Source organism: Nothobranchius furzeri, chromosome 4, assembly GCF_043380555.1.
Source record: "Nothobranchius furzeri strain GRZ-AD chromosome 4, NfurGRZ-RIMD1, whole genome shotgun sequence".
Classification (NCBI taxonomy): Eukaryota; Metazoa; Chordata; class Actinopteri; order Cyprinodontiformes; family Nothobranchiidae; genus Nothobranchius; species Nothobranchius furzeri.
The window spans coordinates 18,141,245-18,165,824 of record NC_091744.1 but is presented as its reverse complement, the minus strand read 5'-3'; the positions used below and the strand labels follow the sequence as shown (position 1 = coordinate 18,165,824).

General features: G+C 41.0%; 1 protein-coding gene across 15 annotated transcripts in view; it reads left to right on the top strand.

The window, feature by feature from the left end:
• The window catches only part of fat1a (FAT atypical cadherin 1a), a 117,321-nt gene that overhangs the window by 18,299 nt on the left and 74,442 nt on the right, over window positions 1-24,580 (top strand). For all 15 annotated transcript variants that reach the window (XR_001573322.3, XR_008563865.2, XR_008563866.2 and 12 more), the window contains exon 3: window positions 21,983-22,297. Coding sequence is in view for 9 of the 15 variants with exons in the window: in XM_015963864.3 (XP_015819350.1) it covers window positions 21,983-22,297 (315 nt within the window). In the remaining 6 variants the exon portion in view is untranslated. The remainder of the gene's footprint in view (window positions 1-21,982; window positions 22,298-24,580) is intronic.

Here is a 24,580-nt window from a genome sequence, read left to right as displayed (position 1 = left end):
TATGTCAGTATGTAGGCTTGTTTGTATAACTCCTCAAACGTCGCACTCTTAACTAGGTGAAATATAGCCTTCAAAAAAGGGTTCCTATCAAAAGAAATTAAATTTATAAAATAAACAAGTAAAAAGCTAACATGAGGTACCCTTCCTGTTGCTCAGAAGAGAGCAATAAAACCAATCTTGATGAACCTGGGCATGTCTCCGCTGCTCAAAGTACACCTAATTCACGCTGACACACCTGTACACCAGGCAACCATTTACAGATAAGAACGTATTCCTCCAGTGAGTCACCGCCTATTCCTCTATACATGTACTGTTAGGCTTTTAGCTTAACACTTTGCTGTCAAGCAAATTACATTCAAGCGTCTGTACATTAGGAAGCTACGTAATCATTAGGGATGACATTTATCATAAAGGAAAAACACCTAAAGAAGTGCCATGCGAGCATAAGTTTGAAATGTTAGATAAGGGACTTTTTCTGTTCGTGGAATAATGAAAAGATGTTCTGCAATATGAGAAGCTGCGTCCTAATTAGAAGGCTGTGTAGCTACGGGTGAGTCGGGGTGAAAGGAGAAAAGACTCGCTTGTAAAGGGACTTCTTTCACAGCAGCATTAGTTGACTCCGTTTGGAATCGATAAAGGAGGCGTTTCAAGAAATACATCGTGTTCCTGATCCTCCGCACCAATTATATTTATCATACTGCTGTTCCTTAATAAAAAAATGGCATGGTGATGAGAACCTTTTTTTAAATTGTGTTTTAAGAAGTTGCGTCTTGGCTTGAAGTTCAATGATCCACCATACAAGGTGACCAGTCATTGTACATGAGGAGCAGACGCTGATTTTGTATAATGTATGCGTTGCCCTTCCTTCTTGGGTAAAATATGCATTGCCCTTTCACTTGACGCTGTTTGCAGCCTGGCTGTGAAAGCGTTCTTTGTGAGAGTAAATGTAACAGTTTGATGAATAATGACCAAGTCCTCCATTTCTTTTTCCATCCGCTCCACATTAAAGTCACAAAGATTTTAATAAATAAAAAAAAAAAAATAATACACAGCATTCTTATTAGGGTTGGTCCCTTGGCATCATGTATAGGTTTAATGGAGATAATACTACCCCGTGTCCCTCATTTTCTATTTTATTTAAGATGGAATTTGGACTGCCAAGTGGCACATGACTCCGAGAAGTCTTTGGTTGAGTGCCGTTACTGTGGAGATGAGACCAGGAATGCACAGCAGGACAAAGTTGATTGTAGGTTGCTAAATGGAAAACACACTTTCCCCAGTAAAAAGTATGTTGTTCTTTCAGTCCATTAAATCTGTTTGAAGAAACCTAGAGCTGCCTTATGCACAGGATGTACCTCATTATGTGTTCATTCACTGTCATGCAAGCTTTCACTCATATATAAGATCTATTACACACTCTTCCAGTGCTGAGACGGCTGTATTTATAAAACACACTACACACAGAGGCAATTTGATGCGCTTTTCATTAGCAAGAATAGCAAGAACAATAAAATAAATGTGACACAAAAAAACAATTAAAAATTTTAAAAGAAACTGAATTAAATTGAAAGGGTGAGCAAATACAGTGCAGACGGTGCAGCATAAGAAACAACCATTCAAAGGCTGATGAAAACATGAAGGTTTTCAGTTTTGATTTAAATGTTTCTAGAGTTGGAGCACATTTGAGGTCATGAAGAAGCTGATTCCATCTGTGAGCTGCATAGTAGCTAAAAGCAGCTTCACCCTGTTTGGTTCTGACCCAAGGTTCTACCAACTGACTGGTTCCTAAGGATCTGAAAGCCCTGCTGGGCATGTATACTGGAAGGGGATCTGACGTGTATTCTGGCCCCAGGCCATTGAGTGATTTATAAACTAGTAGAAGCACTTTGAAGTTGATAGTTTACTGGAAGCCAATGTAGATATTTAACCCTCCCACTGTCTTTATGGGTGACCCTGCGGGGAAAGTTGACCATTGAGCAGGATTGATGGTTTATCCCTTGAGGTCCACATGGCAGGGGTGAGGTGGTGCTCACTCCTCACCCCTGCCACATGGACCCAAGGGATAAACCATCAACCCTGCTCAATAGTCAACTTTCCTCGCGGGGTCACACCCATTAGGACAGTGGGAGGGTTAAGAACAGGAGTGATGTGCTAAGTTCACTTGGTTCTTGTTAAGACTCTAGCAACAGCATTCTGAATAAGCTGCAGTTGCATCACAGCTTTTTTGGGAAGATCAGTCAAAAAACCATTTCAATAGTCCAGCCTGCTGTAGATGAACGCATGAATGAGTTTCTCAAGGTCTTGTCTGGACATGAGACCTCTGAGTCTTGCTATTTAATGAAGATGATAAAACGCTAATCTAGTTACAGCCTTAATGTGACCGTCTCCAAGTTTAGGTCCTCCACCAACTCTCTTACCCATGGTGTCCTACAAGGTTCTGTGCTGGGGCCTCTACTCTTCCTCCTCTATCTGCTTCCTCTTCAGCACATCCTGAGCTCCTTCAAAGGAATCTCCTACCATCTTTATGCAGATGACATCCAACTGTACATCTCCTTTAAGCCCCATGAGATGTCTAAGCTGCAGCTGTTACACACCTGCTTAGACTTTCAAAACCTGGATGGCTGGGAGCTTTCTTCAGCTGAATGAAGATAAGACTGAGATCCTCATCTGTGCCCCAGACAAGCTGGTTCCCAAAGTTAGAGACTCTCTTGGTCAGCTTGCTTCCCACACCAAACCTTCCGTCAGGAATCTTGGCGTGACCTTTGACCCAGCTCTCACCCTGGATTGTCATGTCAGTTCTCTTGTTGGCTCTTCCTTCTTCCATCTCAGGAACATTGCTAAGCTGAGTCCCAATCTGTCCTGCTCTGAACTTGAGACAGTTCTCCACACCTTCATCTCCTCACGCTTAGACTACTGTAACTCTCTTTTCACGTGTCTGAGCAGAACCTCCCTGAACCGTCTACAGGTGGTTCAGAATGCCTGTGCTCAGCTTCTGACCAAGTCCTCCAAACACACCCACATCACCCCGCTTCTCCTCCAGCTTCACTGGCTGCCAGTCAACTTCAGGGTTCATTTCAAGATCCTGGTTCTGGTCTATAGGGCCTTACATGGACAAGCACCATCTTACATTGGTGATCTTCTTAGTCCCTACACCCCCAGCAGGTCCCTGAGGTCCAGTGATCAAAGCCTACTGGTTGTGCAGCACACCAGACTAAAGGTCAAAGGTGACAGATCATTTGCTGCTGTGGCCCCCAGACTCTGGACCTCTCTCCCCCTGAGCCTGAGATCAGTGGACTCAGTGGTCTCCTTCAAAAAGCAGCTGAAGACTCACTTGTTCAAGCTGGCTTTTGTATGACCTTCTTCACCACTCTCTCTTTATTCTGCTCTCCCCACCTATTCCACCTTCCTCAGGATCCACTGATTTCCCTCTTTCCTGTTCACACTCTCTCTTTCTTAACATTTTTTCTTTTAAATCGCAATTGCTTATTCTTGCTCATTTTAAATATATTTTTAAACATTTTCGAAATGCTTTTTTATATTTTTACATTTTTTATATTTTTTGTTTTTGTTTTTGTGCAGCGCCTCGTGATTTTTATCTTGAGAGTCGCTATAGAAATGATATTTTCTTCTTCTTCTTCAGTGACGCTCAGGTCTGAGCCAATTATGACAAACATTTCTCACTTGGTCTTTTGTCTTTATTCCTCTGGAACCAAGTTGAGCAATAACCTCCATCCTATCTTCCTTATTTCCAAAGACAATAACTTCAGTCTTGTCTTTGTTTAAGTGGAGGAAGTTCGATTGCATCCAATCATTAACTTGTTAAAAAGACTGACAAAGTGAGTCTAGGGGATAGGGCTGGGCGATATGGCCTAAAATCAATATCACGATACATTGAGGATTTCACCTCGATAACGATAAATGGACGAGAACTACAGGAATGCACACAAACAAAAGTTGTCCACTAGATGGGGCTGTCACATGTATTACATTGAGTCACATTTTTTACGTGACTCAAGGTGGTACAGCTTCTTAAAGGGACATAAATTATGTCAGCCTACACACATCTTTTCATTTCATTTCACACATTTTTATTATCAAATTTATTGACATGGGAAAAATCTTCTCAAAAAGTGTCAGAAATTTCGATAACGATACATTTCGATTTATTGCCCTACCCTACTAGGGGACCACAGTCACTAGGTGATAGAGCTAGGTATATCTCGATGTCATGTGCATAAGTATGATAGGCAATGTCGTTATTGTGTATGACCTGACCATTGAGCCCAATTCTTTACTGTTGCAACTGAATCTTAATTTAAAGGAATTTAGTACTTATATATATATAGATTCCATTAAACATAAAATCGTTTTCTGTGCTGTGTTTTATTAAAGTTGTTAATATTATGTGTGTTATCTTGTTATTGTTTTAGCAATAGTGTTTGTTATTCAGTTTCTAAACGGTGAAGGTCCAAACCAACAGTTTGGTAATTTCACTTCAGGCTTACGTCATCATTTTTAAATTAGTCCCAGTAAAACCGTACACCTTGGTAAAAAGTGGAGGAAGCTAGACGGTAATAAAATAAGCCTAGTTAGAACTGTTGTGGCTAGCTTTGCAGCACATTCTCTCAGAACTAACATTAAAATTCTACATACATAACAGTAATGCAAAACCTGTATATCTAATAAACCTTGTTTGTGTGTAACATTCACATGAAATAGTATATTTTTTACATTACTGATTAGGGCTGCACGATATTAGGAAAACCTGCGATATTCGATAACAGTGCTTAATATTGCGATATCGATATTACTCACGATAAATGAACAAATACTAAAGTATGCAGTGTTGATGTCGTCTGGCGTGTGACGTCTGCTCTGGGGTCAAAGCAAACAAAAACTAATGCATGAATTCCATTACAACATAACATTTTCATTGCAGAAACATGCAGCTGCACCTGCTACTGTATTAGCAGCTGCACCTGCTACTGTATTAGCAGCAAAACAACAAACTGCATGCATGCAGTTTCTCAGTGACTTTAAAACATCACCTCCACCATAAAACTTTTTCTGATGCTCCAAATACAGAAAAACATCCCTTACCAGGGTTTTAGAATAAATAAAAATATCTGAAAATAAGTTTAAATGTTAAATAATAGTTAACATCACTTAAATGCAACGGCAAATTCTCTCATTGCTACTGAACATTTTCTCCACTTATGTGGTTATGATATAAGGCTGTTGCTGTAATTGGGAAGTGAACTGTGCTAGGCCAAACTAGGAGAATATTAAGATTTTCTGAGGGAAAGAGAAAAACAATTGTCTACCTTTCAGAAGAGGAACTGGCAAAAAAACTACATGGAAAATATGTGAAAATGTTTGTTTTTCACCCCAAATTGAACAAGTTTACCTAGATCTTAAAAAGCAGCTCAGATGATGAAACTGCAACTATGATTCTGATAACAAGCTAACAAACTGAACTAGCTCCTCTAAGATACCCGGCTAGCAGAGCTTCTGAGTGTTTATGTGCAGCAGCAAATCAACTATCCTGATTAACAAGGTTATAAAAGCTCATAAATGAAAAATCACTTTGATGTGTGGGGGAACTTTTCCAGGCCCTCTTTAGCAGGGTGGGACTGGGAGAAGAGTGCTGTAGCCTTTTAGCTGGAAGCTAACCAGAGCCTGAAACCTCAGCACAAAGTGCGTTCGTTAGCCAGCATGACAAACAAGGTAAGCGAGCGGCAGCGGGGGCGGAGCGGAGATAGTGGAATTTTGGGGATACAGTCTGTGCTGGAGCAGGTGAACCAGGTGGCGGCACGGCGGCCCAAAGTAAGCGCAGCCCGGGAAGCTCCGCTCGGCAGCACCGTCTCCGACGCTCCGGTGTCAGCGCGCGGAGGAAGTGGTGGTGCCGAAAACAAGAGCGGTGGCTGGCAAACATCTCAACCTTCGGATGGAGACAGCCGAGCAGCGCGGGGCAGCTCTTCCATAAGGGTCTACGTAGGGGGTGGGCGTATTACGTGAACGGACCCATCTGATTGGCCGCATGTCAGAAGGACTACATTTGATTGGTCAAATAATACTTCCGCATAAAAAACAGAGCTGGTTTACACAAATTTGATGTATGACACAGATGGAAATGTTTGAACCAAACATTTATCGCTGTTTTTGACGTGCTTTGCGATGGGCCTATCGCACGTCGTGTTATCGCGATGACGATAATTTTTCGATATATTGTGCAGCCCTACTACTGATGCTTTAAGGATGTCTGTAATCTGCTTTCAAAGCTTGTCAACTGTGACTAGCTGTTAGCCTGGTAATCTGATCAGAACTAATCTCTGTTTCTCCAAACGAAGAACATTCAAAGAGCTATGCACTAGATTATAAATATTAACTGTTTATAACACTTCCATAGAAACACAACTGCTAACGATCTGAAATGTTCCTTAAAGTTATAGGACAGAGGTGATTACCAGGTTCAAACATTACAGTTGGGTTTATTTCTAAAAGTAGAAACCCCCTACAGCCATCTCTAAGGTTAAGATAATATTACATTGGATGTTTTTATAATTTACAGAAAAAGTAATTGTAAACTTAGGTACTGTAGTTTTTTAACTATCCAGTAAACCAATGGTGGTCAATCCTGGTGCTGGAGGGCCGGTGTCCAGCACGCTTTAGTTTTAACCTTTCTTCAACACACCTGATTTCAATCAGTAGGTAATTAGCAGACTTCTGCAGAGCCTGATGAGCTGCTGCAGGTGGTTCAGCCACTGAATAAAGTGTTTGGGCAGAGAAACCACTAAAACATGCTGAATACCGGACTGGCCCTCAAGGACCAGGATTGAGAACCACTGCAATAAACTACTGAATGGCTGTGTTGAAGTCACTGAAATTATTATTGTGTGGATTTGATGTTACCAGGCAACCTGAAAAAAAAAAAGCCAGATATAGTGTTAATTAGTTTGCTTTTGGGTGTAACATAATACTTACTGTCAATCACCTTAACAGTCCGCAAGTAGAACATTAACAGCATTTGTGAAATCTTGCCCACATTTCATCATAGTACCTCCCTTGATCGTGTTTTGCAGAAAACCATCATGTACTGAGTACGGATATTCAAGTAGACAGCTGTGTAGTGTTGGAAAATTAAAGTCGTTTATTGGAGTGTATTACAGGAACAAACTGATATGCACTCATTGTTAGGGGATCAGGCAGAGCACTTTTCACGGCTCGGAGGTAGTCAACTGCCCTGAAGTTGTGAGTTTGATTTCTTTGAGGCCGTCCTGAAAGACCTTTGAACAGCTTTCTCAGTAACAATGGACGCTTTGTATCGTCAATTAAATATCAAAAGCTATCTCAGCTGGAATTAAAAGGCTTTTCTTTTAATGTGGGAGGGGAAATCTATTTGGTCATATAGGAAATATATTTATACGTAATATAAAGACTATTTTCAAGTGTCTCAGCTAATGTACATGATAATGATCATGTTAGACGAAGTTATTTGAAATGCCATGCTAGTACCAGTCCTTCTTGTGTTTCATTCCCACTCCCACCACAAATACATTTCTAAAAAAAACATTCCTATAAGCCAGCTGCTGACAGCCATTTTTCTGTCACAAGTACCGGTGTCCAGTGATGCATGAAGTGGAACTGGCTCAATAGGCTGTGGTAGTTTGTCAAGTATGCTGAGGGAGATATGAGAGACATGGTTTTATGTGAATCTTTATCATCATTAGGATTATCTCTTAGACCAATCCCAGTACGATGACCTCACTGCGCCCTCCAAACAAACCAGGGGAATTTATCTGAGTCACTGTACTCACATCAAGTCTGCTTGCATTTGCATGATCTCCAGCAGCTGATGCGTGCTTGTATTTTTAAAGTAGATCTGCTTAATGTTAATCTGTCATCATGGCTGCAATAAACATCAATGTAGAATACATCATAAGGGGGTTATTTGATGTTGTGTTGCTAATCCTTTGTGTACACATCATTGGACTGAAATGTGTTAAACTGACAAAACTAGGTCTGATTCAGATTACCCTTTAAGGAGTAGTTGGATCCTTATGGAAAAGTTTTTCTAAATGAGAAAAACGTATATATTTATCAATAAGGTGAGATGTAAAAAATGAAATGCTAAAAAAATTCTTATTTATGATTTATTAATAATAAAAAAGCTTTAAAATATAATGATTTGAATTATATTTCACAACTGCAAGTAAAGTATATTATATGATAAAATACATGTTTGAAATGACTTTGCTCATTTACTAACTATTACTATTCAGTTTACATATTTCATTTTTATTTTAAAAAATCAATACTAAAAAAATTAAAACCATTATTTCCCCATAAGCTCATACATAATATAATTAGCATGCTTTTTTAAAAATAGAATAAGCAGTAAAATTGTGATCACGTTCTCACAGTTTTCATTGTATGATTGGATTTCCTTTCCATTAAGTGAACTTTGTGCATAAACAGAAATCTAGAGTGCCACTGCAAGTTGTTCTCACAGGAAATAGCCACAAAACTTTCCCACAATAGGTCAATTTTGGCAAAATATTACAGTTGCACTAATTGTCCGCCGTGCCAAAATATAAGCGTGTTTCTATTGTCGGAACTTCAGAGAAAATTCTGGGAGTGGTAGATTAGATGGCCCTCAGTTGCTGTGTCTCCATTTAAATTCAGCCGTCAGCATATCACGACTGCTTCGGCAGTGAGTGATGTCACTGATCAGCTCCAAAAAGCATCCACAGTAACATTAATAACATCAAAAATTGTGAAAACAAAGGCCTGTGATGAAGTTGTCGTGGGGAAATCTGCCGTGATTTCTGGTGTTGGGCGTTTGGTAACTGCAGTTTTACGATTGGTGTTTATTTCCTTTCGCTTTCATTCTTCTTCTCAAGCAACTCTTCTAATTTTACTGTTGCCGGTTTTTTTGGACGACGTCTGCTGATGTAATGTCCTACTGAGTTGCAACAAATCAGTGTGACTTGCCTGCATTTCCGAGTACCTACCCCTGATCAGGTACTCCTGATAAAGTTCCTGAAAATAGCACGGAAAACGGACGTTCAGCCAGCCTGGTCAAGTGGAGTGTAAATTTATCATGAAGCACAGAACCTTGGGGATCAGTACTGACATGGTCATTGTTACCGTGGCAATGAATGAAGCCTTAGTAGATTTTAACATTTTTTATGTAAATTAACAGCACTGAAGCACCCTTTTTATTACAGATTTAAACACACTAAAATCTGCTTAGACAATTATGATGTAATGGTGCAATCATAAGAAACAACATCACTAGTTTGTCTTCTGAGGTTGAGATGAGGTTACAAACAAGTCTGGTCATGCATTCATTAATATCTTGCGCAGCACTACATTTTAACTAATGGAACTGAAAAAGTACAAATCTTTAGTCGCGTGTGAGTTAAACATTGTTTGACTTGATCCAATTACTGATAATATGATTTATATTATAATAAACCACATTGAACATCGTGCTTCAGATCTTTGGGTTGGTCTCAGGCCTTAATATCCTTAAAACACAGATCCCAGCCACAGATGTCTGGAACTTTGGGGTGATGCGTTATCAAGTTTCTGGGGAAGAGAAAGTTCGGTTAAGGACTCTTTCTTTTACACTCGGCTCAACAGCGAGGTAGTGGAATGTCAAACATTTCGCCAGGGCTTTGGGGTGGGGGGTGGGGGGCACTGCAAAAGTTTAAGCAAGCATGTGAGCCTGAAGCCTGTGAAGGCTGAGGAATGTGGGGTAGAGGCGAGTGAAATTAACAAAGGTTGGTCAAAGTAAACTTCTAACGTGTCAGCTGCAGAGTGAGCAGAAAAGTTTAGCTCATTGTATTTATTTATTGTTGAGGTCAGGTGTTTTATTACCAAACTGCTAAGATCTGTTTCTACCCATGTGGCAAAACTCCCCAAAAAGGATGTGTTGCTTCAGCTTGTGACATGCGTATCACTACCATCAAATAGTGTCCTCTTTAGACTCTTGAGAATTTGTTGAAGAAACCATAGATTGTATGCCTACACATAAATACCTGCTGGTCCTGATAGCTGAAAATCTGTTGGCTGTCTGAAGACTCAAGTGCTCTGCTGCTGTGCTCAAGTAGCTTTGAAGAACAAAGCTGGGGGGGGGGGGGGGGGGGTGTTAGAGAGAGAGAGAGAGAGAGAGAGAGAGAGAGAGAGAGAGAGAGAGAGAGAGAGAGAGAGAGAGAGAGAGAGAGAGAGAGAGAAATCCGGCATGGCCTTCTTGTTCTTTTCCTTTTCGTGGCCGGAGGGCAGGTTTTGCTCTTGCTTTACTGGGTAGACTAGGTATATAGAAAGGGTGTGACAACTAAATTCAGATTCATCTTTCATGTGCTTTGTTAGAAAATATTCACCTGCAAGCTATGGTGGATAGATTTTTACTTGTGCTTTTTTTGTTATTTTATGTCAGTTTCTTTCTCTTATCAAAAACGTGAATGCAAATGCTGTTAGAAATGGTTGAAAAGGTGCAACAGTAACCCTGTTGCTTATTGTGAACTTATCTTTCTTTTGCTAAAAAACAAAAGGCACAAAGTATTAAAGTGCAACTGTTGCTCTATGCTAGTGTGTGAGCTGCTCAAATAGCTGAGCAGCCAAGCATGGGCAGCTCCTTGGCAGAGGCACAAAAGAAGTTTCATATTTTCCCCAATTGTCTCTTGTTTTCCTCTTCTACTGTCTTTTTATTGCAAGTGGCTACATTCTTCCGTGTGTCTCTTATTTTTGTGTTAGCCTCTTAGAGATTTTGCTTTTACTCATTCATTCTCATTCTTCCATTTATTGTTTTGTTTTTGTTCTAATATCCTAAAAATGTAAGGATGGACGACAAAGCTTTGACATTTCCTGAAAAGTATGTTTAGGATCTGTTTCCTGTAGATCTTTTTTGATTGTTGTCTGAACGTCTTTAGAACAGTAAAGGGGGCTTCCACTACTCAGCCTGGCTAGTTGACTCTACTCTACTCAACACGGTGCGGGTGGTTGTCCATTACAATTGAGAAACAGTTCTAGTGGGTGGATTCACCATAGCACGGTGACTACCCAACGCAGAAGTAGTTTATGGTGATTGGTATGTGACACAAAAACACATCTAAACAATGACAGACATGGTAGTGATGTTGAACATTCTTCACAGTCGGTGGCTTTGTGTCAGACTTTGAAAATAAGAGACCTACAAATGGATGTGGACAGAGGGGTGTAAAAGACAACCAGTGACTCCTCCAGGCCCTAGCCAGTCAGTGACTGACAGTCTCTGACGGCGCATTTGCATCTTGGCTCAGTACACTTGAGGTAGTTTTACAGAGTAACTCGGACCGACCACTGTTCCCAAAGGCACAGTTTGGTATTTTCCTTCTACTTTCTCCCCTATTTTTAGTCCCTGCTCTGTTGAGGTACCTGGTAAAGCTGAGTTGGGCCGGCATCGTGATTCTGGCCTCTGATTGACTAGGGGGCGGAGTCACTGGTTGCACCGGAGCTTTTTGCCTTCTTTTTCACTGCCTGCAGCCATTTTCTGGTTCAGAGTCTGACAATAAGCCATAAAACTCAACAAAATGTCCAGCAACACCTTTTTTCAGCTGAGTTGTTCCTTTGAAGCATACAAGTTACCCAACACTATTTACTGGTCACTCCATGTTATTTTGTCATGAGTAAAAATTGCGCATCTATTCCCCCCCAGCGAGTGTCGCGGGTCCCCCCTCCTTCCTCCCCTCAGACCTATGAGGGGCGCATCCACATTCTGTCATGGAGCTGGCATGGGAACAAGACAACACTCAGATGGGCTGATTCAAACCACGCTGTACAGAGCTGTTTCAGACTGATTAGTGCTCCTGGAAAACTGGTTTATGGAGCTACATTAAAGCAGGTACTGAATTGGGGTTATGCAGCCACTGACCCGTTACTAATGGAAATGGTTTGAAACCACACTGATCTGCACTGAGGAGGTACTAGTGGAACTGTATTACTCATACCACTAGTGGGGGTGTTCAAGAGATTTTTGTAACAATTTTTAAAACAACACTAAAGTGTTTCCTGCTTCTCTGTCCTACTGGTTGAAAGCGGAATTACAACTGGTGTAAGCCCTGCTGTATCTAGCACTGACATAACATTTAGACATAATGAAAGCTAGAAATTATAATTATTCCACCTTGACCTCACGTTTATAATGTTAGTCTTGAAGGCAGAGAGTAACAGAGTTGCTCAACCTCGGTTTTCAGGCTAAAATTGTCCACCAACCATAGTTAGCTTCATTTAACTAAGTTAACACGTAGCTAAATTGTGTCAGAGTTTGATGGGTGTCAATCATCTGCCCATATGGAACTAGGATTGGGACAGTAGTACATGCTACTCAGTGTTTCCCCTAGGAATTTTTCCAGCTGCGGTGGAGGTGGTCTTGGCGGGGTGTGGGGGGGGGTGTGGGGGGGGGGGGGGGGGGTGGGGGGTGGGGGGTTATGACACATCTCACCTTTATGTTAATATTGTTTTATTTGATGCACTCCACTTTGAACTGCACCAATCCAGCGACTGCTGCATTGTAATAACTAGTATTAAAGGTGAGTACACCAATATTTGCACAATAATAATTTCTGTTTTAAACTCTCAGTGACACACTTTGCAAGGTGGATTTGGCATTTAATTTTTCTTGGCGTCTGGAAAAACATCTTCTTTTGCCCCCTTTATTTGACTTTCTGTCCCCTTTATTTTGGTCCAAGATCATCACTGGGCTGGCCCTCTTAAACACGTTCTACACCCCGTTTAGTAGATTTAATGAAGTATTTTTAAGCCAGTATAAAAATGACTGAAACACAAATTTACATATTTGGCATTATTGGCCAATATCTTTGATTTAATGTATTTGTTAAGAACATCAAGATGCATTACAGTGAACATTATAATAAGCTGGGCGGACACTGTGCGACCTTTTCACTCGTAACACAGCTTCAGCTCAAACTGTACGACTTCAGCGCAGGGTAGATCTCACGAGTCATGTGCTCACACTGCACCTCTGGTAGCAACACGTCGGACCTAAAATATGCTAAAAAATAGCAGTTTTTACACAACACGTCAGACTTTTTTGTCTTGTTTTGCCTGTTGTCCTTCGGGAGTGCTGCAGGAGGACACACAGGGATTTATGGGGGTTGGATGAGGAAACGAAATAAAGAAAGTAAATCTGTGTTTTGTGATCAGTTTAATTTGACATGAACACGACAAACACGCTTTCTTGACAATCATTGTGAGTAAAAAAAAAAAGTGTAGAAATAAAAACGAACAACGTGTGTTATTGGGGAAATAGCGGGCGAGCGGAGTTGATGCAGGATTGCGAATGCGCCGAGAGTGGTTCTGGTACTTTTTGGGTCGCAGCTGCTCGCAGCGCCGCTTCAACCCTCATGAGGAACGAGATAAATATTAAACACTCCAGAAGTCCGTGCGAGCTCACGATTGCTGATCAGTAGCTGGTCACGTGGTGTTAATTGCCTCTCGTAACCCCCTGTACACTACACGACGCTCAGCGCAAACCTCGCCCCGATCTTGTGGATTCTCGCACGAGTGGAAAATCGGCTCAAAAAAGTGAAAAAGTCGCACAGTGTACGCCCGGCTTACTGTCTGTGTGTGTGCGTTGATGCCTGGGCCGAGCTGACAGAGCTCCCGGCTGCAGTTTTGTGTGTAGGGAGGGGCAGGCGCTCTATCTGACTGGCCAATCAGTGAGCGTGAAGACAGTCAGTTACCCAATGAGAATTTCATTCAGCACGATTACAGATATTTTCGAGTTTTACACTCGTTTCTTGCTCGTATTCGTCAAAAATGCTTTATCCGTACGCTCATAGCTGTAACCACCCTGCCCTGCCTCCTCCTCCTTGCTACCTGCCAGCTGTGATCACAAGCAATAACACAGTAGTTCCCGCTGCTTCTTTAGGGAAACGGCGCAAAAAAAAAAAAAAAAAAAACCATCAATAAAACTTGGGATGTTGTAGGCGTGGCGGTGGGATTTCAGCCGTGGCGGCCCGCCACGGCTACGCCTATGTAAGGGAAACCCTGCTACTTGTACCATGTTTTGTAACCTGTAGCATGTTTTGTAACTGTAACTTTTGTTTTATAGCATGCAATTCTTGTTTTGTAAAACGTAACTTCGCATTGTAACATTAACATTTAATATGTAACTCTTGCCATGATCGGACAGAAATCTGAGACACACGATTGACTGATAAGACAAAGCCTTTGATTGGTTCTTTTAGAAGCAAGCTAGAATTGGGACGTAATATTATGTTCTTGTAGACTTGAGGTTTTGTAAATGTAGACTGAGATTTGTGTTTTGAAAATTGTGATTTGAAACTTGTAAATTGAAATTTTCTGCAAGTTACAAAATTAAAGTTTCATGTTACGTACAAAGTTACATGTTACAAAATGAGAATTACATGCTACAAATCAAAAGTTACATGTTACAAAACAAAAGTTACCTGTTACAAAAGTTACATGTTACAAAATGAGAATTACATGCTACAAAACAAAAGTTACCTGTTACAAAACAAAAGTTACATGTTACAAAACATGAATTACATGCTACAAAACGTAAGTCACAGTTACAAAACATGTTACAAGTTACAAAACTTGGTACAAGTTACATGTAATATTGTTCTAATCCTAGTTCCATATACCCCCACCCTCACAGCCCCAATCTCCTTTTTTGTATTTTCTTTGAGTGGCAAGACATGTGATGTGGCCAAGATGATGGTTGTGGACACTGCCTACTGGGCTTCAATTTAGCTCTAAAGAAACCTACGGGTGATGGCGCTGAGGGTTCATCTTTGTGTAAACAATCAATGTTTAAATCACGTTTTTATGCTGTTAGTCATTCTTTGCAGCTGTCCACATTGAAATATAAGATTTCCTTTACATTGAGTGCTGACACATTCATTCTTCTTTTAAACTGTGAACGTAACGGAGGGCTTTTATTTAAGAGCTGCAAACAATAATGACCTGTTTCTCTCACATATAACAATTAGCTGCATGGCTTTTCAGATCAACAAGAGCTTCTGAGGGCAGGATAAAGCATGTTACGCTCTATTATTATATTGTTTAGCTACTAAAATAAAATTGATCTATAACATAGCGTTTACCATTTTTTAAGCATCAAATATGGAAAAAAACATGACTAAGAAAACGGACACAGAGGAGGAAAAATATGACAACTGCTAGCAGGGCATAAGTACCACTCTTCTCTGTTCACCAACCCGTTATACCACTGTGACTTCTAGACTATTCTGCCACATCTAAAACACACACACCTATCTGCTTGCCACGTCTCAGCCATAGAAGGAACAGGTAGATTAACTTGTGACACATACTGCTAGGCGATGTTAAAATCTCTCTTCAACGCTAGTTTTGTGCAGCCATCATAAACTGTGTTTACATCGGTGAGATCACAGTTTGATAAAATCATTCTGTTAATGGAACTGTGTCTATGTAATCATTTGTATGTGATTTTTTTTATCCCCTACAAGTTTTATTTTTAATTTTATATAAGTGAGAAAAACACACTTTTATTTTGGATCTTTTTACAACTTTGCTTTATCTTATAATTTAGATTTTTTTTTTTTGTTTCTGTACGAGCTTTTCCTTTAAGGTCTTATCCCGGCATTTGAATCAGACTGAAGTCTGAACTTTAACTAGGCCATTGCAGCACATTGATTCTTTTTCCAGTTGTAGATTTGCTGCTGCGCTTGGGATCATTGTCTGTAACCTGATCTCATTCCTGTGACTCTAAAAACTAAAAAGAGTTCATAGTGGATTCAGCGACCAGGTGCCCAGGTTCTGTTAATAAATGATGAGCCCAAATCAACGTTGTCACTGAACTTGCTGAAATGCCCATTCATTGGAAATTTTCGGAACTGTGGTGAATAATCCTGCTTGTGAATTATTCTCACCGTGGAATGATGACTCAGAAGTGTTTGGAAGTGACCTTTAACCCTTCCCAGATTGATGACCAGCCAACAGCAGTGACTTCTTTATGGTTGTTACTTGCATCTTTCCTTTAGAGAGTTGCGTTAACAAACACCTACATTATCCAGACCAAGAGCTCTTTTTGAAGAGAATGCCACCAATTTGCTGCTACGCTGTTGCGGCATCAGGGAGTCTCAGGTTGTTTCTAAATGGTCGGACCATGACAGTAATGCTGTACAATTATGTCCTTTTTACAAAAGATTACGCTTTGGTGGTATAAAGGGGGTATGGGGGGGGAGGTGGTCTGTGTGCTGCTGCAGACTTAATTTAACTTGGACATAACTTATTGCAATCGAAGCCGTGCTCATCAACTTTTTTTAACAAGCCACTCCTAAAAGTTTCTGGCCCCCAAAGTTCCTGTGCAGCCTCTGGTCATGTGACCTCCAGTTCTAATGGAGAGACGCTCCTGGAACGCTGTGGTGCTCCAGTTTATCATCTCAGCTGGTTCTGTTTTCAAAAGCAAAACTTACTGCCGTATTTACTTTTATTTTCAGTATGGTTGACAGCCAGAGCTCGGCAGCAACTCCCCACTTGATCATGACACCTCCCTCTGTTGGTGTAATATGCATTCACAAGTCCGGCATTGCGGTAATATTACCACCAAGCGTGGCAGCATGAATGCCACAAAATTCCCACAACGCCATGCTGCCACGGCGCATTCGTAAGTCACACCGTGGTAGCAGTATTAAGCTGATTTGCCAGCAAGGTGTGTCTTTTATAAAGGGCAATGGTTTCTTCATTTATAATACCACTGGCATTTGAGTTAGTGCTGGGTATTTATCTATATTTCAAGAATCAATTCAATTATGATTCTCAAGATTTAGAATGGACTATCAGGATTCGATTCAACCTGTTTTGGTCTGTTATCGATTAGTTTTACCAAATTTAAAACTATTAATTTAGACATTAAATGGTAGTGGTAGATGGCCTGTGTTTGTATAGTGCCTTAAGTGTTTCCCCTACATGTTTTACCAGCTGTGGTGCTAGTTGACCCGGGGAGGGAGGTTGTACGCGAGGATCATTTTGCTTCTGTGCTTTGTCCGTGGGGGCGTTGTAGCCGCACTGCAGCGCCATGGCTGAGCCTATGTAGGGTAAACACCAGCCTTCTAGGGTTCTACATCCCCTCCAATGCACTTCCCAACACAATCACTCATTCAGCCATTCACACACACCTTCACACAAAGTTAACTGTTAGCATTAGCAACTCCACCACGCAGCATAACTCCTTCACGCTTGTGTTATTTGTGGAAATAAAACATCAATGTTGCAGCGCAAACTGAGTGAGGGGTAGAGTCATGTTGCTGTCATCCAATTCAAGGCGAGATGCCCAAATATCAGGAAATAAGACTTCAAATCCTGCTGTCTGTAGCTCAACTCTAATATGGTTCTCTTCTACTTCCTGAAAATGATGCATCATAGCTTTGTTTCCCCAGAGTACAACTTACAAGTCATTCATTCCTACTGGGGACCACTGCAGATGTATTGATTAAATAAGTGATCCACATCTTAAACGATGGCTGTGAGGACCAGTCTCACTCCCAGAAATATGTTTGCTTTTCACAAATATGTTGCCAGGCCAAATTACCAACAGAGGAAGCCAAAGGTGCTAGGGCAATTTTAAAAGTAAGATATCAAGAATTTAGTCAAAAGCCATAGCTATTGAATACAAGTGCTATTTTATTTCAATTAACAACATGAAAAAGACATTCTTAGCTAATTTAAATGTAAACAGGATATGCTGTTTACTACTTTCAAAGTAACACAGTTTAACTTTGTGCAAATAATACATTGATCTTTGGACTGATGGATCAGTTTTTCAATGTCAATGAGTATCAGAGACACGGTGGTCATTAATTAGCTTTATGCGGGTGGAAAGCAACTAATTTTAAGATGGACTGATAGAACTTTAGACATGAAACAGGAATTCTTTGCCACTGCTAAAACATCCCTCATGGTACCAAAGCATCCCATTTACCTTCTGGAGGTATTTCTTGCCTGAAGCTATTGATTTTGCAGAGTCTTTGGGACCTAATTAATTTTTTTTGCCTTGCAACACTTCAGATTACATGCCTCAAGCTAAGATGGGAGAACTGTCATTATGACTGATGACAAGAAAACCAAAATATGTGAAAGGTAAAAAGAAGCTGAGACATTAAATAAATGATCTGAATTCCCCTGCTGAGGTAAATTTGTGAATTTTTTTCCAGGTCATTTGGAGTTTGTCTCTTTTAGAAGAAGTCTGGTTCTCAAGAGCCAAAAATGTTAATGTGCAAAACATCATAGTTCCTCAGGTTAAAGTGAGTGAACAAAGGCACAAAGGCAGTCTGTACAAACTATTACAAATGTGTTTTTATTATTTCATAAAAGGCTTCTTATCTGAGTCACCAGTGGCTGGGAGAGTCTCAACAAATTCAGCCTAAATAAAAGACATTTAACAACACACATATCTGCAAATGATGTGCCCACACCATGATCATTTTTATTGGTTTTAGATAACAGCAAAGTCAAATATAGTAATACAATTATATTGGAGTTATATAGAGGTTATTCAGGTTATTCATGGGAGAGAGTCGTTAAGGCTTGCATTTGCTTAGAAAATATTTCTGTTTCTATATTGTCCTTCATGGTTAGATTATAGCTGTTAAAATAATGGAACCCCACATGGACAACATTCGTAAAATAATACTTTGTTGTTTTATTCTCAATAGCTCAAAGCTTTTGTCCTTCAAGAGTGTTTTTATTCCTTACGTTTTCTTTGTAGATTTAAATCTGCTAAAGTAAGAATGTAGCAGTTATCCTTTTACTGCATTCATTCGTTCATTTAATCATCAAAGCCATCCCACCTTACGAATAAAAAATGGGAAAAAGTTTTACTTTTCTTTTATTATTATTATTTAGGTACTTCTTTCTTTCTGTATTTCTGTATTTATGTAATTTCCTTAGTTTATCAGCCAAAAACATCACTTGCTTATGAAGAAAGTACTTTAACATTAAAAGTTTTAAAATTATGGATATGTTTAAAAGTAGTAGAGTTACTCATTTTTGAAATTGTTTACATTCTCATTATGTTGCTCTATTGAGTGATGCACATTCCCGTGATGGTGGAGGAACGTAGCGCCATGGCCGGCAGGCTAACTTTTATCTGCATAACACCTGTAGCTACCGGCGGTCCGGCACGCTCGGCTCAGGTGCGGCAGAATGAGAGAAATTGCAGACGGACATGGCTTCTGTGTTTATTTCCCTGTTGGCTGCCTCCATGTTTTTGTTAGAGATGCAGCTGTGAACTGGGACTTAATGCAAACCGATGATTCGCTGGGGCGATGCCTGAAGGGAAAAAAGCCGAAGGAGAAAGTAAATTTGAAGACTACTTATCATGCAGCTGCCTTTTCCAGCTCTTGGCACCAGGATACCTTAGGCCGCAGTTCAATGATTGACTTTGTTGTCGTTTCGTCTGATCTGCGGCCGCATGTCTTGACCGCTCAGATGAAGAGAGGGGCAGAGCTGTTAACTGACCACTACCTGGTGGTGAGTTGGCTTCGATGGTGGGGGAGGAAGCCGGTCAGACCTGGCAGGCCAAAACATATTGTTAGGGTCTGCTGAGTGGGCCATGTTCCGTGCTTCTATTGTTGAGGCAGCTAACCGGAGCTGCGGCAGCAGGGTTGTCGGTGCCTGTCGTGGTGCTGGCAACCCCTGAACCCACTGGTGGACACCGGTGGTTAGGGATGTTGTAAAGATGAAGAAGAAGTCCTATCAGGTCTTTTTGACCTGTGGGAGTCCAAGCGGAATAGGACTCGGGTGGCCACGGAGCCAAAAACCTGGGCGTGGGAGGAGTTTGGTGAAACCATGGAGGAAGGGTTAGGGTTAGGGTTCTCAAGAGAGGAAAGCAGTGCACTACCAACACTGTTTACAGTGGTGATGGTGCTGCTGATCTCTATTCAGGACGTTGTGGATCGGTGGACGAAATCCCACTGGCACGTTTTCCAGTAAGGAAGCAGAGTCTGGGGACTTTGAGTTGGACTCTCCAATCTCTGGGGCCGGGGTCACTGAGGTGGTCAAAAAACCTTTTAGTGGCAAGACCCCAGAGGCGGATTAGATCCGCCCGGAGTTCCTTAAATCTCTGGATGTTGTTGGGCTCTGTTGGTTGGCGTGGCTTTGCAGTATCGCGTGGACATCGGGGGCAGTTCCACTGAATTGGCAGACTGGTGTAGTGGTCACCCTACTTAAAAAGAGGGACTGCATGGTGTGTTCCAACTACAGGCTCTGTTTTCTTTCTTTCTGCTATTTAACAGCTCCGGTAAATTATTTATTGTTGTTATCAATAGTTACGTTGCTGAAAAATTCAACACCTAGGGCTGCACGATATTAGGAAAACCTGCAATATTCGATAACAGTGCTTAATATTGCGATATCGATATTACTCGCGATAAATGAACAAATACTAAAGTATGCAGTGTTGATGTCGTCTGGCGTGTGATGTCTGCTCTGGGGTCAAAGCAAACAAAAACTAATGCATGAATTCCATTACAACATAACATTTTCATTGCAGAAACATGCAGCTGCACCTGCTACTGTATTAGCAGCTGCACCTGCTACTGTATTAGCAGCAAAACAACAAACTGCATGCATGCAGTTTCTCAGTGACTTTAAAACATCACCTCCACCATAAAACTTTTTCTGATGCTCCAAATACAGAAAAACATCCCTTACCAGGGTTTTTAGAATAAATAAAAATATCTGAAAATAAGTTTAAATGTTAAATAATAGTTAACATCACTTAAATGCAACAGCAAATTCTCTCATTGCTACTGAACATTTTCTCCACTTATGTGGTTATGATATAAGGCTGTTGCTGTAATTGGGAAGTGAACTGTGCTGGGCCAAACTAGGAGAATATTAAGATTTTCTGAGGGAAAGAGAAAAACAATTGTCTACCTTTCAGAAGAGGAACTGGCAAAAAAAACTACATGGAAAATATGTGAAAATGTTTGTTTTTAACCCCAAATTAAACAAGTTTACCTAGATCTTAAAAAGCAGCTCAGATGATGAAACTGCAACTATGATTCTGATAACAAGCTAACAAACTGAACTAGCTCCTCTTAAGATACCCGGCTAGCAGAGCTTCTGACAGTTTATGTGCAGCAACAAATCAACTATCTTGATTAACAAGGTTATAAAAGCTCATAAATGAAAAATCACTTTAATGTGTGGGGGAACTTTTCCAGGCCCTCTTTAGCAGGGTGGGACTGGGAGGAGAGAGCTGTAGCCTTTTAGCTGGAAGCTAACCGGAGCCTGGGGCTAACGGTGGGTTGATTCACCGGCACGTGTCGGAGTCAGCCCGGTTATTATCAGCTGCTTAACGACACCGAGCGGACTCACGTTCACGTTTGAAAGAAGCGCCAGCATGATGTGTGGAACTTAGAGATAAAAAGCATTATAACAGCTCAAGTCATGGATGTGGACTTTACTGTCAGCTTTTTCTACAGAAGATCAACGGGAAACATTTCTGGTCATACTCAACCATACATGTGTCTAAGCTGTTGATTGAAGGTGGCAGACATTGGATCATACTTGTTTTGTGTCATTTCCATCACTTTCAGGGTCATATAGACAGCCATGATTCTTTCAGCTCACAGGATCTCCTCATTCACCACTTTGTTTACTCTTTGTCCTCCTGTAGTACTCGTATATCCTGGTTTGAAAGCTTTTGTTTGCTCAGCTGAAGGTTAGAGCCTCTGTATGGCAGTGGTGTGTAAACACAGAAACACAAGCACACAACAACACAAGCTTTTAGTTGTTAATGTTTCACCTTGACATGTTTCAACTAATCAATACAACTTCCGGTTGAGAGCCAGAGGCTGTTCACCATTGTGTTTTTTTTTCTTTTTACTTATTAGAAATGGATTTCAGTGATCACTGATATTTCAGACAGTGAATACTCTTTCCCATTCTTTGTTTTTTTTAGGTGTTATTCGAACGAAAGAACTGCTGGACCACGAGACCACACCTCACTACTGGCTCACAGTCTATGCAACGGATCGTGGCGTGGTACCGCTGTCTTCTTTTGTTGAGGTTTACATCGAGGTCCAGGATGTCAATGACAATGCACCTCAAACCTCCGAACCCGTCTATTACCCATCTATCATGGAGAACTCACCAAAAGATGTGTCCATCATCCTGATAAATGCTGTTGATCCAGATACCAAGTCCAGTGATAAGCTCACCTACAGGATCACCAGTGGAAATCCCCAGGGGTTCTTCACCATAAACTCCAAGACAGGTAGGAGCACAATTTATGGAATGAAAATATTTGTTTAAGATGCTTTGTCATACTGAAAGTGAATCAGCTGGGATGAGAATCAGCTCCTCTAAATCCAAGACCATGGTCTTGAGTCCAAAAAGGGTAGAATGCCTTCTCCAGGTCAGGGATGAGGTCCTGCCCCAGATGGTGTAGTTTAAGTATTTTGGGGTCTTGAAAGTTGAAGCACAAGATCAATAGGCTGATTGGCGCTGCATCTGCAGTGATGCGAGCTTTGTACCGGAGAGTATCGGAGAGGGAAGTCTGTGCTCAAGCTTGGTTTATGCTCGACGCATTCACTTTCCGCTTGGTGATGCGGCTCGCGGCTGGAACACGCTTCACAACTTGCAGCGTTTATGGTTCATGCGGCTTGTCTCTGCGGTGAGCCAATATTCTCCCAAATTGTAGGGGGCAGCATGGAGCTCTATGGCATGCATCCAACACTACACCATAGTAGAAGTAGAAATGACTGTTTACAACATGGTATTCCAGCATTTTTAACAGCGTCCTCGTCTTTTCCGACAGTGTGAGCTATTTCTCTCCAAGAATTATTAACAACATGTTGATCACGGTGATCTCTGAGAGCTGAATCATACAAATGTCTGTATTTACGAACCTCTGCCATAACTAGTTCTTGCCAGTCCGCCATGTTTTTCCGTGTGTGTAACCGCGTGGTTAGAAAATTTACTAGGTGCGCGGTGCGGAAAATTTGGGCCGTGCGGAGGCGCGGTGGAGGGGCGTGGTTGTTAACATGACGCGAGTTTGCCACACGGTGCCGTGCAAACCTCGCGGATGCGTCAAGCATAAACCAACCTTAAGGCAGCTTCCCCCACAACCTGATTCTGGATAAGCAGAAAAGAATGGATAGATGGATGGATGCCTCTTCACAGCTTGAGTTGAATTTGGTTTTAAAGAGCAAATTGTGGCTAAATGTAGCTGAATGCTTACAATACAAAGACATTAATGATAAAGCTAGGAAAGCACATTATTTTAGCAATGGTCTTAAGGCTGGTTTATACTTCTCTGTCTGCGTCGGTATGAAGACAAGCAACTCAATTTTCCATTGTCGCAATAGCTTTCCAACAGGCATGCAAGGACAGATGGAGTAGAGCCCACTTTTCTAAATATCCGTCAAAAGCAATGGAGATTGGCAGCCTGTGATTGGTCAGGACACCGTTTCTTTAACTTTGTCAACAGCACCTCCATTCTGCTTCAAAGAAATAAAATGAGAGCAGAACATATCTAGCGACAGACACGGGGCAGATTGAAGAACGTCTCGTAAAAAAAGTCCAACGGCATAAACGTTAATATACCCGTGACCAAAGGAGTACAAAGATATGCAGCAAACTTTTTATTTGTGTCAGGAAATTACAGGAAGCGTGAGTTAGAGGACGTGCCTGGATGAAGAGGTGGAGGGCAAGTTGTTCCGTTTTAAAAATCTCTGAACTACATAGAGACAATGTAAACACACTAGAGACGTGACTGCAATAATAGCAGGATGTGCCAGAAAAGTGCTGCGCCCTCTGCTGTCCCGGCAGAGAATTGCTTCACAACATGGACACGCTATTTAATTTATATAGCGCCTTACAGACAAAGGCACACCACCAAGGGGCTTTACAGAACAATAAAAATTAAGAACATTTTGAAAAAACTATTGAACAGAAAAACAAGTTAAAACAAAATAAAAACCAGGAATACAATAAGATAAGATTGCATAAAAGACTAGTTAAACGCCAGATCATAAAAGTTAGTTTTTAGGCTTGCTTTAAAAACCACCACAGATGTAGAGGTCCTAATATGCAGTGGAAGGTCAGGAAGGTTAAACTATACTATGAGCCAAGCACAAAGGTCTCTTTACGTTGTTGTGACTGGCTGACGAGAGACAAGCGTCAACCGGGCTCCTGTTTCCCTTTAAACACTATGAGCAGCATATTTGGCGAGTTGCACTCTAACACTCTAAAGTGTGTCCTCACGTGGTCCTCTGAAAGTGATGTGATGATTAATATTTCATTAACATCTTTTAAAGTGGATCGAATGGGCCATATTCAGTGGTGTGGCAGAAAGAAATCTTTGTGATAGGTGCACAGTGACACTTTTTTTGTACGTTCACAGCTTTTATTGCACTTCTAAAGCAAAAAAGTTTAAAAGAAGTTAAGATGCTTCTAAATTGAGGCAGTTGAAGTTGGCAACTGTGCCTGAGCTACACAGGTCACTTCTCTGAATTCAGCCAAAAATGAGATGGGGAGGGGATTGTAGCAGCAGTTG